Source organism: Sturnira hondurensis, unplaced genomic scaffold (genome assembly GCF_014824575.4).
Source record: "Sturnira hondurensis isolate 20B ecotype Veracruz unplaced genomic scaffold, ASM1482457v3 Scaffold0014432, whole genome shotgun sequence".
NCBI lineage: Eukaryota > Metazoa > Chordata > Mammalia > Chiroptera > Phyllostomidae > Sturnira > Sturnira hondurensis.
The window spans coordinates 1166057-1182665 of NW_028087063.1; the positions used below are offsets into that span (position 1 = coordinate 1166057).

At 35.3% G+C, this 16609-nt stretch overlaps 1 protein-coding gene across 6 annotated transcripts in view; it reads right to left on the reverse strand.

Moving 5' to 3' along the window:
• Positions 1-16609, reverse strand: part of CBLB (Cbl proto-oncogene B) — a 219550-nt gene that overhangs the window by 119814 nt on the left and 83127 nt on the right. For all 6 annotated transcript variants that reach the window (XM_037063336.1, XM_037063340.1, XM_037063339.1 and 3 more), the window contains exon 4: positions 8621-8767. In XM_037063336.1, coding sequence (XP_036919231.1) covers positions 8621-8767 — 147 coding nt within the window. The remainder of the gene's footprint in view (positions 1-8620; positions 8768-16609) is intronic.

Consider the following 16609-nt stretch of genomic DNA (forward strand, 5'->3'; position numbering starts at 1 on the left):
TGTCCTCTTCGTTGTCTCTGCACAGTCTCCATGGTCTTTGTTAATTGACTTCAATAGCTTTCAGAGATCATAAGAGTCAAATATCTGGGGACTAGTCAAGGAATATAAATGCGTCAAGAGGTCCAGGTGAGGACGGCACTAAACTGGAGGAGAACACATCGAAATTGGGTAACTGGCACCCAGGTCCAGCCAATCGTTGCCCCGTCAGAATTTAGATGCAGTGTTGCCATCACTCCCAATTTTCAATTAAATTCAATATAATATTTTTGTGTAAAATCAGTAATTTGTAAAAGTTATCCACTATGTCTTTTTTAATGTAAATGTTGCATGAGGCCAAGGAAACCATTCCACAGACAGTCAATCTGCAAACTCTCATAAATGTACTGTCAGTCCTAAAATCTCTACCCCTATTCTATATTCTTCCCACAACATAAGGCTGGATATCCAACCTACTAATAGATCATCACCACGTGGATTTACCTGGGTGCTCAAAAGCAAACATATGCCAAACTAAACTTATCTGGTTGCCAAAGCTCTTCTTCCTATTTTTCCTGTCTCAGTGATGGTACCCAGTTGTTCAATCAGAAGTTGAGGCATATTTAACTCCTTTCTTTAACCTCATATATTTTAAAAATCCAGTATGGTTCACTGTATCTTCATATCATTCTTAAGTTTGTATACTTCTTTTATTCAGAGACATTATTTTGTGTATTAATTATATTTTATTATATGTATTGATTATCATAAGTGTTTTATTATAAACTCCACCTAGCTTTCTACAGCGGCATCCTACCCATCTCTCTCCTATTTCTCTTGTAATTTATCAGTTTTTACAGCGTGTGTGTGTGGAGGGGGAGAGTCACAGTCACAGATCCCAGGGGAACACAAGCCAATCCTCTTCTGGATGAGAATACTGAAATTCTACTCTGATTTCTACTTAACTTTAAAAATGTATGTTATAATGTATCCTTTATTTGCATTACATATGAGAATACACAGGGTCTGGCAGAAGTAAGGCTTGCTGACTGTGGTTGGTGGGATAATATGGGTGTAAAAATTTACAGTTTTAATTTGAACATTTCACCTGAAATGCCATATGGTGTGCTTGAGTGTGATATTGTTATGTTACAGAATTACATGCTTATGATTTTGTAATAAAAGATTTTATAATAAAAAGGGGGAGTCATGCTGACCTTGTATATTGTCCATATAGTAGTATATATATTTATATATCTATGGTGTATTTATATACACACATACATATACACATACACATATACATTTTTGCAGATGACATATAGTGACAGGTTAAATATTCTGATATACCCTATATTAAATTACATTAGGCAAGAGAGTAACAGAAAAAGACAACATTAATTAAGTAGTTAATAGCTGTGGGCCAACTCCCTAAAGACTGTGCACGTTCCTGAATATATGTTGGAACTCTGAATCAACTTCTGTAATGACCACCAAATGCCACAGTGCCCTGCATATGCATGAACTTGCAGGGCAGTAGGCTATGGTCAATCAATAGCAGTAAGTATTTCTTATAGACTGTACACCTATCACAAAACTGCCCTCACTTCACCTTTTTCCATTCTCCTTATCTGTAACCAATATAAATTTTTTCAGAAAAACTTACCCTTTCTTCCCCCCAAAATAATGTATAAAAGTGTCCATCGACTCCAAGACAAAAGACATGTTTATCTTTTCTATGTAGCCATATTGCTGGTGATTTAGACTCCATGCCCCAAGACCTGGTTCTGTTTTGTGGTTTTAATAAACCCTTTCTTTTTAAAAAGTCTTCAGCTGTGAATTTTTTTTAATTATCTTGTAATAGACAGACAGATCCTGATATGCATAAAAAGTACTCAGCGGTAAGTGATATAACGAACGGGTTTAGAAACCACTGCTCAGATTCATTATCCATACTTTAGCAAGGGCAACCCACTGAAAATGCAAGTGTGACCACCTTCCTACTTAAAACCATTGATGGGTCCCCATTTTTCTCAGACCTTCAAAGAACAAAGTTTCAAAAATGCAACTATGCATACAAATAAACAAAGTTTGAAGGGACAAAAGTGGACAAATCTTTCAGAGCATAGTCCAAAAAAGAGAATAACAACTTCGATTATTTTAGTCCTTGAAGCAGAAAAGACCTATAATGGATTCCATGTTCACCAAGGAATGTAGGTGAGTAGCACTGAGAGTAGCATTAATCATTGCAAATTTTAAAAACCATCACTCTGGTTACAGGTCTTAGCTGAATTGTGTCCACTCTCTAAACATGCTCTTGGCCCTACTAAAATCAGGTTCTAAGAATCAGACCCAGAACTTAAGTCATGGTGATTTACGAAGGTAAATGTCACTTATTGAGGGGTTCCAAGAGGAGAGAAGGGAAAAAGAAGGGTTAACAAATGGATGGCAATTAATGTAACCCAGAAGTTACTTTGTACCCTTCCCTGTGGCAGATGCCATAACAAGTCAGTCCCAATGGCCGCATTCGCCCAGCGCAGACTGCTAGACTCTGCACGAACAAATGCGTTGCCCATGCACACTACCAGCTCCCACATGGAACCTGAGTGGTCCTCTGACCACTCTAGTGAGTAAGTGGGTTACTATCAGTGACATTCTTTAGACACTTTTCTAAATGGACAAAAGTGATCTTAAACATTTATCATTTTTAATATACTGTGTTCATCAAATTGTATACATACTGCTTAAAAGAGAAAATTATAATTTGGCATCTTATTTGCTTTTTATATCTAGGATATTGTTACAAGAACTTGTAACTTTATTTTCCTTATTAATATAAAGAAAATTTGACTTAAAAATAGACAATAATATCTGACTAAATCAAAATATTGAAATGCATTCCTCAAGTTCTATCTTAGTGTTTTTCTTTTCTCTAGGGATCCTGAAGCAGTTTCCTTGTAAAAATCTTTAATTTCAGTTGTGCAACCCTTCCTTTAATTAAAGTATGACTAATTTGTCTCTTCTTTAAGTAGAGGGAAAACTGATCTAGTTAATATGCTAGAAAAACAAGTATCTTACTCACTGGAAAGGTAAAGTAACCATTGTCCTTTGTCTCTCATTAAAAGTGAAAGGAAAATACAGGAAACCAAAGGAGGTCCATACCACTTCCCCAGGAAATCAAAGGTAGAGGTAATGAACTGAGCTTTAAATAGATGATTTTTTTCCAGAGTAAGCAGGATAGTTTCTTAGGTTCTACCCTACTTTTATATAGGGCTACACACAATTTTAGAAAACTTGTACTAATTTTAGCTTTTGCTTTGAGACTTCTAGGGACTATAGAATCTTCCTTACTCAAAGTTGAAATATTAAATACATTATTTGTAGAATTAATATGAATCAATACACTCACTTTGAGCAAGATTAAAGGTTTAAATTGGTTCATTATTCCACAACATAAATTACTGACTTGGACCAGACACTGTTCTATGTGCATTGTAGGTAGACTTTTGCTCTTTTAACCTTCACAACAACCCTAGATAGTAGGGTTCTTATTATTGTTATTATACCCAGATTTTATAAGTGAATAAACTGATGCATGGAGAAACCAAGTGGCTTGCCCAAAGTCACAGAGCTGGTAAAGGTTGCAGTCAGAACCCAAACACAGATGGCCTCCAGGCCTGCTGCTGCCCAGTCACTCAAGCAAACAAGGCCTGTTTCTCTCTAACTCCCATGTGCACATGCTCGCACACACTCCTGCACACCTGACCTCATCTGAATAAAATGAGTAACACTTGCCCAAAGTCAAAATATGACACATTGTGTTGTGCTACTTCAGGAAATGCAAAGGTGAATAAATTAGGCTGATTTCATGGTACTTATAGTCTAACGGGAAATAAGATTACTAGACAAATAATCTTAATAAGACAATGAAAGTAAGTAATGTCGGGGGCTAAGCGAGAGCTTAGAGAAGTTTAAGAAGAGACCTAGTAATAACAACAGGGAGAGAATCTATAGTGAGATGAACACTGAGAGATAACTAACAGTGACTGAATAACAAAAATGATTTAAGTAAAAATATCTGTAAAGATTAGTAATAACTCTGATGCCAGAGACTATAAAATAAAAACCTTCAAGTGGAAGGAGTGATACGAGCACAGACATAGACAGGAAAGAGCCAAAGAATCCACTTCACTGGAGAATAGGAATAAGGAAAGGAAGACAGAGCTTCAATGCCAGAATTTCATATGCCATGAACTCAACCAACAACTGCTGCTGTGTATAAATGACCACTAAATGGTTAATGACCATTTAAGGAATGATTAAACATTATGTTAAAAATGAGGTTAGTTTGTATGAAAGCAATGACCACAGAGTTCAATATATAACTCTAATAAATATTTGTTTTCACTAATTTTGGGATAAAAAAAATCAAAAAGGAGCTTCATAGTCAAGTGAAAAGATCTATGTAGTAAACAAACATTCAATAATATTAAATGCATTTGAAACGCAAGAAGAACTCAAAGCATGGAGTAAATAAGTTGATTGTGTAAAAGGGTGTATGTTATTGAGAACAAGCAAGAAAGGGGGATTTCTGAACTAGATTTGTAGAAGGGTATCAAAATTCTGGAATAATAAAAAAGAAAGAAGAGGGAAAGAGGCATTCCAAGGAACAGAACAATAGGAACTGATAAAAAATAAATTAACAAATTTGTAGATAATAAACTCACTGAAAATTTTTAGCAGAACCCATTGAGTTATTCATATAGTCTGCTACCATTTATTAGTACCCACACATACCAGAAAGTGTGCCTGGCTCTGAGAAATACAAATCAGGAAGGCGTGGTCCCTGCCTTCAAGGAACCTTCCTGTCTATTGGGAAATGTGCACCTCAGCAGTTCACTGCAATCTAGCACAACAGATGAGAGCAGGGTCTGTCTTGGCTTAGGGTCGTCAAGAAAACTTCCAAAGTGGTAACACCAGGTAGGGAAAGGAAAACAGGCTTCCCACTCAGAGGATTGAGGTGAGGGGGGATAGGGGGCGCACATTAGGAAATAAGTACCGCATGCTGAACAGTTTGCGTCTTTGAGGATAAACTGAGTACAAAAAGATGAAGCTGGAAAAAAGTTCCTAAAGCCTGTCATGTTGATGGGATTTTAGACTTTAACCTACAATCAATAAGGATTCATAGAAGCACTTCAAAAAAAATTAGAAGGCTTAGTTCTATTTTTTAGAGAGATCACTGGTCTCACTAAGAAAAACAACTGAGTAGGTTACTGAAGGTAAGGAGACAGATCAGAAACTCAAGAAAGAATATGAATTTGAAAGAACAGAACTTGAAGCAAAGATGAGGAAAAGAGGATACATAAGAAGATTCAGGAGTTAGAATCCACAGTTTTTATTGAATTATTACTTGGTTGGAAATGCATATCTATATATCCTCAACGTCAAGAAGTACTTAAGCACTACCTGACCTGCTTATAAAAATGACTATCAACCAGAGTCTGATGCATTAATGTGTCTTTAACAGCAAGTAACGTGTTTTTTTGAGCCTCATGCTTACAGTCTCTAGATTAAAAATTACTAACCCATGGTGTCAATATTCAGTTTGGTATTGGCTTCATTTTCAGAATTTACTTACACGTATTTATTCAATAATGTCACTTCTCTTTTCTTACATATTTTTACTATCTCCTAGTCAACAGACTAAGAAAGCAAAAGCAGGACTCAACTATTAAAACAGCGAATTTGCATAAAACTCTAACAAACACAGAACTTCCCAACCAGCTGAGCCTGACACAGCTGTGTTACTCAGCCCCTCGGGATTCCCAGCAGGCCCTCCCCACACAGCTGAGCTGGGGCCCTGCCCTGACTTCATAAGGGCTGAGAAGCAGAGAAATTAAGCATTAGGCACATGACACCTAGAGACTCTATGCCTTCTGCTTGTGTTTTATAAGGTCTGAATCCTAAACTTGCCTTTAAAAGTTTTACAATGTCCTTTAAAAAATAGCTTTTTCCCAATTTGAATTCAATCTTAAAATTTTGTTTTTACTGAGAGTTCCTTTTGGAGAAAAAAAAAGCCACAATACTTCTTAAGCTAAAAGCTGCTGTATAAAAGTTTTAATCTGTTTGGCTGATTTTAGAACTAACCTCTCAATGGTCCTGTTTATAGTAAAAAACACTGCCTTATGTTCAAAGGCATTGGTTAGGTCAAATAAAAGCACTCTCCCTGGCTGATGTGGCTAAGGGGATCGAGTGCTGGCCTGCGAATCAAAGAATCACTGGTTCAATTCCCAGTCAGGGCACACACCTTGCAGGCCAGGTCCCCGGTAGGGGGTATGCAACAGGCAAGCACACATTGAGGTTTCTCTCCCTCTACTTCTCCCTCCCTTCCCCTCTGTCTAAAAAATAAATGAATAAAATCTTTTAAAAAAAAACCTCACATGACCTCAATGGGTAGCTAGGTAAATGACAGGAATGCTTCCATGTAAGAACTAAGTTATGTGAAAATACAAACTAGTATTAGAGCATAAAGAAGACAGAAGAATTCAACCTTTTGAAAGACTCTATCATTCATACATTGGTTCACTCGTTCAATGAAATACTGCGGAACAGTAAGCTGAAAATCCAGAGAGAACATAAAGATGGTTCCTCCAATGATCTCTTAAAAGAATCATTAATTTTGATGACTACAGAAATATGTCCGAGTTTCAGAAGGAGCTTTAAATTTGGCTCTCATCCCAAAGGTAAAAATGTTAAAGAAAAATTAAGTAGCTTTTTTAAGTAAGCGAAGACAGCAGACATAAGTACAAGGCTTTGGGAGGCAGAGAAAGTATTTCATCGGTATTTTAAGAATCCTGTTTGATTTAGTAGTGATTTCACTCATGTAGCAGCTGAACAGAAATTTCAGTTCCCTGATGTCTATGACTACAAATAAAGGGAAGTAAAAATGTCTCCAGTGCATAATTCTCTGTGGCTTAAGGTGCCAGCAAAACAAACACCTCTCTTGAAAAAAGTGTGAGTAATCTCTCCATTTTTTATTGACCTTTTGAAAAGCAAACAATTTCATGACTCACTGAAGTTTTCAGTTTTCAAAAAGAAATACCACAAACAATTTCTCCTATAGATTTTCTTAAAATTTCAAGATAAAGTTTATTTTAAAGGTTACCGACTGTTTGCATCAGGTTCACAGTGTTAATGCATGAATTGTAACTTCAGGAAACCCTCAGCTTTTTCTCCCGGAACTCAACAATGACTTTTTCCTTTCTACTATTCAAAAAATTTTAATTAATAGACTTTTGGCTCAGAGGAGAATGAACCTTTTATATTTAAGTTTCTCATTTGTGATTGGATACCAGGGCATTGTAAATAGGTAGATTTCTGGAATATAGAATGTCCTTATTAATGGCAATAATGGCATTTCCTCCTTTAGTCTCTAAAAATAATGCAGAAATACTTTTATTTAAGTAGGAAAAAGACTTAACATTTTCAAACCCAAAACATTATGTATGTAATAAAGTACGTAATGCTATGTAAGCATGTTCTAATCATGGTGGTAACTCTAGATAAACACAGTACTTCCTAAGGAAAGAAAAAAGTTATAGTCAATTCACCAGCATATGAGGACTAAGACCACCAAAAGTGTATACCAACATTATATATATATTTAGAGGGAGAGACAGACAGACTTCAGACTACAAGATGAGAGCCATAATCCAGGCATAAACAATCTCTTCCTCCTTAAGACTCAGCTGGAGTTCTGCCTACATTTAAGGACATCCTGATGTGCACCCTCCTCAAAGAGACCCTTAAAATGTTACTCAAGAAACCATGAGCCTCCTGATGTTCAGTTCTTGATCATCTTTCTGAGGGATTCCCAACAAAATTGTTAAAGTTTTATAGTTTTAAATTATGCTGGCTTCAAACATTCACCTTCTATTATTTAGCAAGCTCACTTGAGTCTGGGTAGAAAGTACCTAAAAAATATCTACCCAGCCATTTTGTGATATAATGCAACTTTGTGTTGATATTATCCTCATTTCTGTATCTTGCTTACACTGTGCTTGCTGTGCAATGATACAAACAAAGCCTGAATCGGGCTTCTAAGGCCTCTTCCCACTCTTTCAGACCTTAACCAAGCTTATGCCCCACCCCCTTCCGAAAGCAGTCCCTGATACCTGAAATCATGAAGCAACGGTTCCCCTCTGAGCAACTTACTTATGGCACCTTTAAAGTATCTATGCCTTTTGGACTCTTATTTTGTACACATCTTGTATGTTCACTGTATCATAAAAAGTTTCAAGCATCTCATGTAATAGAAACTGTATCTTATACAATCCTGCTTCTTAGAACAAATTAACAATGAATTAATCCATGTTAATCAAAATTAATTAATGATTACTCAATGAATAATGATTAAATAAATAAATGCTGTATAACTGACATTTACTCTGGAATCACATAAAACAATTCAGTTATTAAGGTATATTTTTGGTGGCTAACCAGAAAAAAATAGCAATCAAAACACTTATCAAAAATATTCAAGTACATTCCCAAACTCCAATTAAAATCCACAGTACCAAAGTGGAAACGGGACTAGGTCATTCTGCAAACATGGATCCAAACCATAAAATGATTTTTTACTTACTTGTCTCCAAAAAACTTCCTCCAGAATTCAGCAGCATCTGCTTTCGTAATACGAAAGTTATCTCCCTGAAACTGCCCGTTGGGAAAGATTGCTTTGATTTCTGCCAGCATGTGACTGAAGATAAGGGACAGTTTTGTGAGATTTCGCCTGTAGACACAAGGGAGTAAAGGGAAGAAAAATAAATAAATATGTTTTAAAGGTACCATATATTATAAAAATAAAATTATGTATAATACCAGCCTAGGTATTGGGGGTTGATTACAAATGTCTCATTATGACTCTAAAAATAATGTTCATAAAAAGGTTGAATATTTAAATTCCTAACAAGCCTTTCACTTATTATTAATCCAATTTAATATAAACAGGAACAAGATTAATTACATGCATTTAATGGGAGAAATAAGACAGTAAAAAAGTAACCAAATATAAATGCTAAATACAAAATATAGAGTAGCTATTTTAACACGCAAGGAAAGATTTGTCATTAGAGGAGAATCCAGGAAGATATGAAATTGTTTGACAGATTTGAGACTTAGATGAGAAGGGGAGAGCAGAAAGAGATGATACTTTGGAGATGAGGGACAACATGTACAAAAGCAAAGAGATATGGGATAAAAGGATCTGTAGAATACCTAAATTTAGCCTGGCTACAGAAGAACTGAAGATGGCTGGAGGAAATGGCATGAGACTGGGTAAGAAAGTTTGGTTGGAACATGACATATAGGGCATCTGAAATAGTGAAAAAAAATTGCAAATACACTTTCCACTTCTACGAAAAAAAATCAGAACTTCTGACGATGGGGTTCAGGTACATGTATATTTTAGAAGCAATTCTAATGTACTCCTGTTACTGTACTCCTTACAGCTCCTGCTGTAAGGCATGAATAGGGAGCCAAAATGAACTAGAATAAGGACATGATCAAATCTATTTTAGATATAAAATGTTTTGACAGTATGAAAAAATGGTTTGGAATTTTAAAAAATGCAGGTTGAGGCATCTGAAGGGTAGGGGTCAGGGCTGCAATAATTACTTTAGGACTGAAAGTAAATATAGAGGGAAATTAATAGAGAAAGCCATCAAATCTGGACTGTATGTAAAACCCTACAATGTTTCAACATGACTTTGACATTGAAAGTTTTGGTTCTTTTTCCTCACTGTTGCTCTTGTACCCATGTTTAATGATTCTCAAATAACAGGCCAAAAAAACACATGTTAGGTACCAAATAGATAATATAATATACATCTGTTGATAAAGTCAATGGGTTTTATTGTTTGTAAAACACTTAACAAAAAAGTCCACATAACTTCTCATATAGTATGAATAGAGAATAATGAATATACTAGTTACAACAAGTAGAAAAAGAAAGACTGAAAAGCAGCAATCAAGGACAAAGTAAACTGCATCTCAATAAATTCATCTCTATTGGAAAACCAAATGCATCCCAATTTCCATAACCTTTATGTCTATGAGATTTTTGGAAAAGAAGGGTTAGAACTTAGGCCTCGTTTTTGTGCTTGACTGGCAGCTATGAACAATCTGCAAAGTCATTATCATTATGCATAATGTTCCGTCATTTGCTTAGATTCAGCCACACTTCCGTCCAACTCAGACTACTCGAATGTAAAACTTCTTTAATTAGTTGAATCTTTCATCTTCTCATCTATGTCAACACATCCTCATTTAGATGATGGGATATATAAGAAATTCAAGTCTTAGGACATGAAAAGTAAACTGCTGACCTACATTAGAGGAAAGAATTGTGACCAACATAAACTGCAACTGACTTTTGAAATTTGAGTTTAAGGAAAAGAATAAAGTCGCTTCAGAAAATCTGCACCAAATTTATTTCTATAATTAGGCCAAGGGTTAATTTTCAACTGAACTTCTAATTGATACATACAGAAGAAAAAAAAAGAAAGATGGTTATAATTAGGGTGAACCAACTGTTCCATATTTTCTGAATTGGTTGCTTTCTGTCCCCGTTTCTTTGTTCTTTAATCATATCCAAATGTTTTCCATTTTTATTTGTTAAGCTCTAAAGTCTGAGGCACAATGCCAATAATTACCCGTTCTGGATATTTGATCCACTGGCTATGTAGACACTAAACTTAAAAAAAAAGTAACATTGTGTCTTTCTACAATCCAGAAACTCTAGTAATCACTAGTCCCTATATATCTAATCATTGTTTAATTATAAAATATGTGTATAGTTCAATTTCCTTAATTCTTGCAAATTATTCATCACGTCTTACTTTTTGCATATGAAGGCAATGAAAGTGAACATTGCTCCCTGGCTGGTGTTGCTCAGTGAATTTAGTGTCGGCCTGTGAATCAAAGGGTCACAGGTTTGACTCCCAGTCAGGGCACATGTCTGGGTTGCACACCAGGTTGCCCAGTGTGGGACATGCTAGAGGAAACCACGCATTGATGTTTCTCTCCCTCTATTTCTCCCTCCTTTTCCCTCTGTCTAAAAATAAGTCTTAAAAAAAAAAGAAAGAAAATGAACTTTGCCTTTAGTCTTCAAAAAAGTCAAATTCAAGTTGTTAAAACATACAATATATGAATGCAAAACTTTCATGTTACCTTATTTTTCACATATATCAGACTATATTTCTTTTATATTTAACTTTTAAATACACATGTATACCATACACATATAAAGAATCATTTTGGAAATCCATTATTTAAAAGACTGATTTACAGTTTGCAATCAACACCAGGATATGAAAAAAAACCTGACAGATAATTCTACTACCTAATATCATTTAAATTTACTATCAGACAAATAGGTTTTCTTTTTTATGTAAGCGTGGGTTTCTTTTTGTCTGTTTACTATATTTTGTTACACATTATGTGCTTTCTTTAATTCCCCACCTCTCTCTGCACTCTTAGATATCCATTTAAAAAAATAACCTCTCACTTTGAAAGTAAATTCCAAGAATACAGTCGTCTCAAACCAGTGGAAAGAAGGGCAATAGCTATCGTCTCAAACCAGTGGAAAGAAGGGCAATAGCTATACATCTTCTTTGTAATTGAAATGCTTTTTCTTATTATAAAACTTTTCCACATGTGGGTAATTCTCCCTTGATTACCTCTCATCATAAGACCAGTAATAATGACTGCTTAATAAAGATTAGTAAGCATCAATGCTTACTCATTAAGAATGTTTCCATCACTAAAGCTCCCTACCCTAAAATGATGAAAAAAAATAAAATTTTGTCTACAAAGACTCAATAATTTTATAATTATAAATTTAATTAATTTTATAAGGAATTGTATAATACTCTCATTTCTAGTATAAGAGCTCTTTATTGTGACTAATTACTAACTCATATTTCCCACTAACCATCACAAGCTAAGCCCTTTTAAAAAAATTGTTGTGTGAGATTTTGTTTATAAGAAATAATTATGAAATCAAAGTATTTTGATATACCAAGTAATCAGAAATAGCTTCTAGATTTAAATACTTGGTAATCCAGTAGAGATGTTAATATTACATCTCTACTTGAATTAGAGGAAATAAAAAAAAAGGAGTGAAAATAGAGAGGAGGGAGAAGAGAAGGAAAGCTAGCTACTTTAAAAAAAAAAGTGTGAGTAATGTATAAGCAAGGTCAAGACTATCACCTAAAGAGCAAACAAAATATCTCATTCTCGCTTCAATCACCTAACACTGTATTTCTTTAAAACAGTATGAATCGATTTTAACAAAAGTCAAGTTACATTACTGCACAGAATATATAGTTGAACCAGAGTGAATTAGCATGACTATTGAGATTACAGAGCTTCACTGTTCATAAATAAGTCTTTGAAGCTTAAAGTGGCTAGAGCCAAACTTCCTAAGACTGGAGGTGCACTAGTTTTGATGTAGAATGACATAATCCTACTCTTAATAAATCTATCACATAGCATGGGACAAGAAGGCATGAATAGATTATTATGATACAATATAGTGGCGGCAATGCAACAACTATAGACATCTCCATGTGATAAATTAAGTTTGAAAAATAAGTCAAGATTTGATTAGTAGCTTCCACTAATCAAAATGAGGGGGGGCACAACAATGCAATCTAATTAAATTGAATGCAATTTTTGCATTTTCTCCATTAAAAAAAACAGTTGTATATAATAAATCAAAGAAAAATAAAAAGCTTTAAATGCTGAATTAGTGAAAAACTTTTAATGACACTTTATATCAGTGAGGTCCAAAGTCTATGAGATATACTACTTTGGAGACAAAAAGGGGGAGACCATTTTTCAATTAAAAAATATTTATAATTCAATTCTCAAATTTAAAAGTTAGAATGTGTTCTTCTTAATCTTCACAAAATGAAACAAATTCAACATATAAAGAAAGGCAAGACATAAAGAATCCAAACAGTGGTATTCAAAGTGAGACATTCAGTTAAAGAGCAATTTCCATTCGCTGAATTTCTGACATAGTGGTCTGCAAGATAGTTTAACAGTTACTTCACACTGCTTTTGACCTTGGGAGCCTTAGAGTTCCTAAGAATTTGAGGAGACTAGGTTGATATAAGCCTTGCCTTTCATTTCTCCCTCTTGGGAACAGACTACTATTAAGATGGATTCTGAAAGTCTTAAATAAAGGTGGATCTTACCTACTCCCCTACCTAAATGCTTTTAAGTTTTCAATACCTCTTAGGGAAATATGAAGCACATCTTAAAAGTCCAAAAATCAACAAAGACTCAGAGTCTACACCAAGCCATAAGGGAAGTCCCGCGTGAATGCAGAAAAGATCTAACCTAAGATGCAGGCAGGAGAACAATTTTCCACATTGCTCCATGTTACCTTACAGAAATTAAACGGCTTTCTTAAAAAGGAATTTAGCAAAGTATGTCAGTCAAAAAACTTCACTGAAACAGGTAACCTATGAAGGTGTTTTTCCTCCATCAAAGAAAACATAATGCACCAACTCGGCTAGAAAGGAGAAGCCCCGAAGTCGTGGGTGGGAGAGCTGACCCATAACCCCTGTAGGACAGACAGTCCAGAACATGCTGCCAACAAAGGTCTATGAAGAGCAAGAGGCTATCCTTCAAAAGAAGGTATTCCTTTCTACAAGAACTTACAAATGCCTTTCTTAAACACAGCTCAAACACAAAACATGCCTGTGATGTTCAACTGTAGTACCCTTTGACAAGTTCTCAGAAGATAACTCAAGAGAGATTCTGCTCTCATTTATCAACTATCCTAAATTAAGGAGTTTGACCCTGAAGTCTGATAGTGTTTGGTTCACATCTTTACTCTGCTGGCAGTCTTGAATAAGCTACTTATTAACCTGTCTCCCTGAATCAGTTTCCTCCACTCAAAAAGTTTTAAATAAAAATGCTCGTCTCACAGAGTTGTTGTGAGAAGACATGTAGGTAAAGTCAAACACATTTACTTTTAAACACTCAAGAAATCACTTACCATTATTATTAATTTTACCTACCTCTTCTGTTCAAGAGTATAAATATTTATCGTAGTAATCTTCCTTCTTTTTCTCATATAAAACTACTGTCTATTAAACTGAAAGCTATCTTAATAAGGCAAAATCATCCTCCTCCCCTTATTAAAATCATCAGTTGCTAGGGTGGCCTTTCACAATTCCGTAATGAACAGGCATCTGATTCACCCATTCAGTCAGTTACTCTGCAAACCCTATTTGTCTATTATATGCCAGGTGGGATCTAAGCACTGATGATATGGAGATGAAGATGACACAATCTTACTCTTAATAAATTTAAAAGGCTTAGTGATCTCCCAAGGTATACAAAATTGTGAGAATAGAGCTGAGACAGAACCAGAACAAACATGGTAATCTGTAAGAGCAATATATAATTTCTGGAGCGACGTAGTTCTGACCGGAATGCGGTGCTGCATTCTGATAGGCGGAGTGAAGGTGAATTAGGCTAGAAATTAGACACCGCTGAGTGGGGCCATGTGAATTTTAAAATCAATGATTGTGATAGTAGTTTGCAGGAAGGAAAGGACTATATACAGTAAATCTTAACATATTCAATAAACCTTCCCAGATAGGTTTTAAAATGCCAATTATGTTAACTTTGTGGCAATACCAAAACAGGATTAACAACATCCCTTTGATAATTTCAACCGTTTTATATGAAAAATTTATTATGATATGACTGCTGTACTTTCATTCGGTTTAAAAGCTTAACAATATCTACTTCAATCAAGAAAATTCTTTTGTCTTTAAAAAAATCTGTAACAGGTAACCCTTTGTAAACTAAATTTTTCAAATGCAGACTAGTTTACTACTTGGAGTAAAAAAAAAAACCTCACCTCTACACTTCCTTTTTTTTTTTAGATTTTATTTATTTATCTTTAGAGGGGAAGGAAAGGAGAGAGGGAGAGAAATATCAATGTTTCAATGTATAGTTGCTTCTCATGTGTCCCCTACTGGGAACTGGCCTGCAACCCAGGCATGTGGCCTGACTGGGAATCGAACTGTAATCCTTTAGTTCACAGGCCTGTGCTCAATCCACTGAGCTATACCAGTCAAGACTCTACATTTCTTTTTATTAAGATAAAATACAGCTACAGTTCTGTGAACTAAGCGGAAAGTCATCATTGCTATGAAACTCATACAGAAGTAACCAGAATACTGAACTTTGTTTTCTTTTTCTTTTGAAACATTAGAAGTTCAAACTATAATCTTATGACCTAGGGTAATTTGATAAAAGAAATGTCTCACCCACACACAAAATAACCCTGACCTGGAAGCAGTAATTTTATTTTAAAAACTAGATTCACTTTTCCTCTTTGCAAGTCCCAATAGGCCACCATTTGTTTTGTCATATTTCACACTTCAAAGACGGCTTTTGTTTGTTATTACTCAGTGGAATATATTTAAAATTTCTCCTAAAATGTTTTCTTTCTACTTTCTACTTATCTGCCACTTCTCCTACCATTCTCTGTGCTCCCATCAAGCTGTATGAATGGTCTGCTCTCCCCGATCCACACTTTGGGTTACTCCGGCTCTGCCTCCTCTCTGACCCAAAGTTCTGCGCCTCGGCCTATTTAACTTTCATCTGCAGCAGCTTTACGTTGAGGCGTCCCGTGGGCTCTTTTCCATTCCCCTCCCAGAGATGTCACCCAGCAGGCCCTTTCTTACATGCCGCATCACTCCGCCATGACACAGAGGTTTCTCCGAAGAGCACCTCAGTTCTCTTATACAAATATTGCATTAGACTTCTATCAGAGCAAAAGTCTCAGCTGGAGGAGAAAGTCTTATTCTCACCTCTAACAGATAAGGACTATAGTTCTCACACATAACAGATAGCCAACAAATTTGTTAATTTGTTAATTTGAAGAACAATGAAAATATTTAAAGAACTATAAATAAGAAAGGGTTTCCTTTAACAAGAGTTATACAAATAGACAATTAAAAATCTGGGGTTTGACTCTAAATTACAAAAAAAATGTCACAGGAGTGTTGAGATCTTTCCTTTTCTTTCCCTATCTTTCATAATTTTTTTGTGAATGGCAAAATATAGCACCAGCAAACAAAAGGAAATTAAGGCTATGGTCCCCATGAGCAGTTTCCAGAAACTCAAGTAAACTGAACAAATTTGTCACAGTTCTGCGGGAAGCGTAACATAGTTTTCCATCACACTATCTGTTCCCTGAGAGTTACTTCCTCCTTGTGGCTTTGGAAATTTTCCTTACTGATACCTTTGTCCTACTTCGCCTCTTGCAGGAGAGGAAGTACAAGACAAATGAACCACAGGACGAGGAAAGGGATGGCTCATCTCTCTGGTGCTGCTCATGTTGTATGTTACTAACAGAAGAAAAGTAAAATCATGAGATCTAGTCCATTCATTCCCCTGGAGTTAAAATCATCTTTATTTATATGGTTGGAGCAAATGTAAAAATAAAAGCAAGCACAATTTTGCCAAGCAATTCTCATTCATTTTTGGTATAATCTGATATGATTATACAACATCATAATGTTTTGCATGTGTGTGTGCG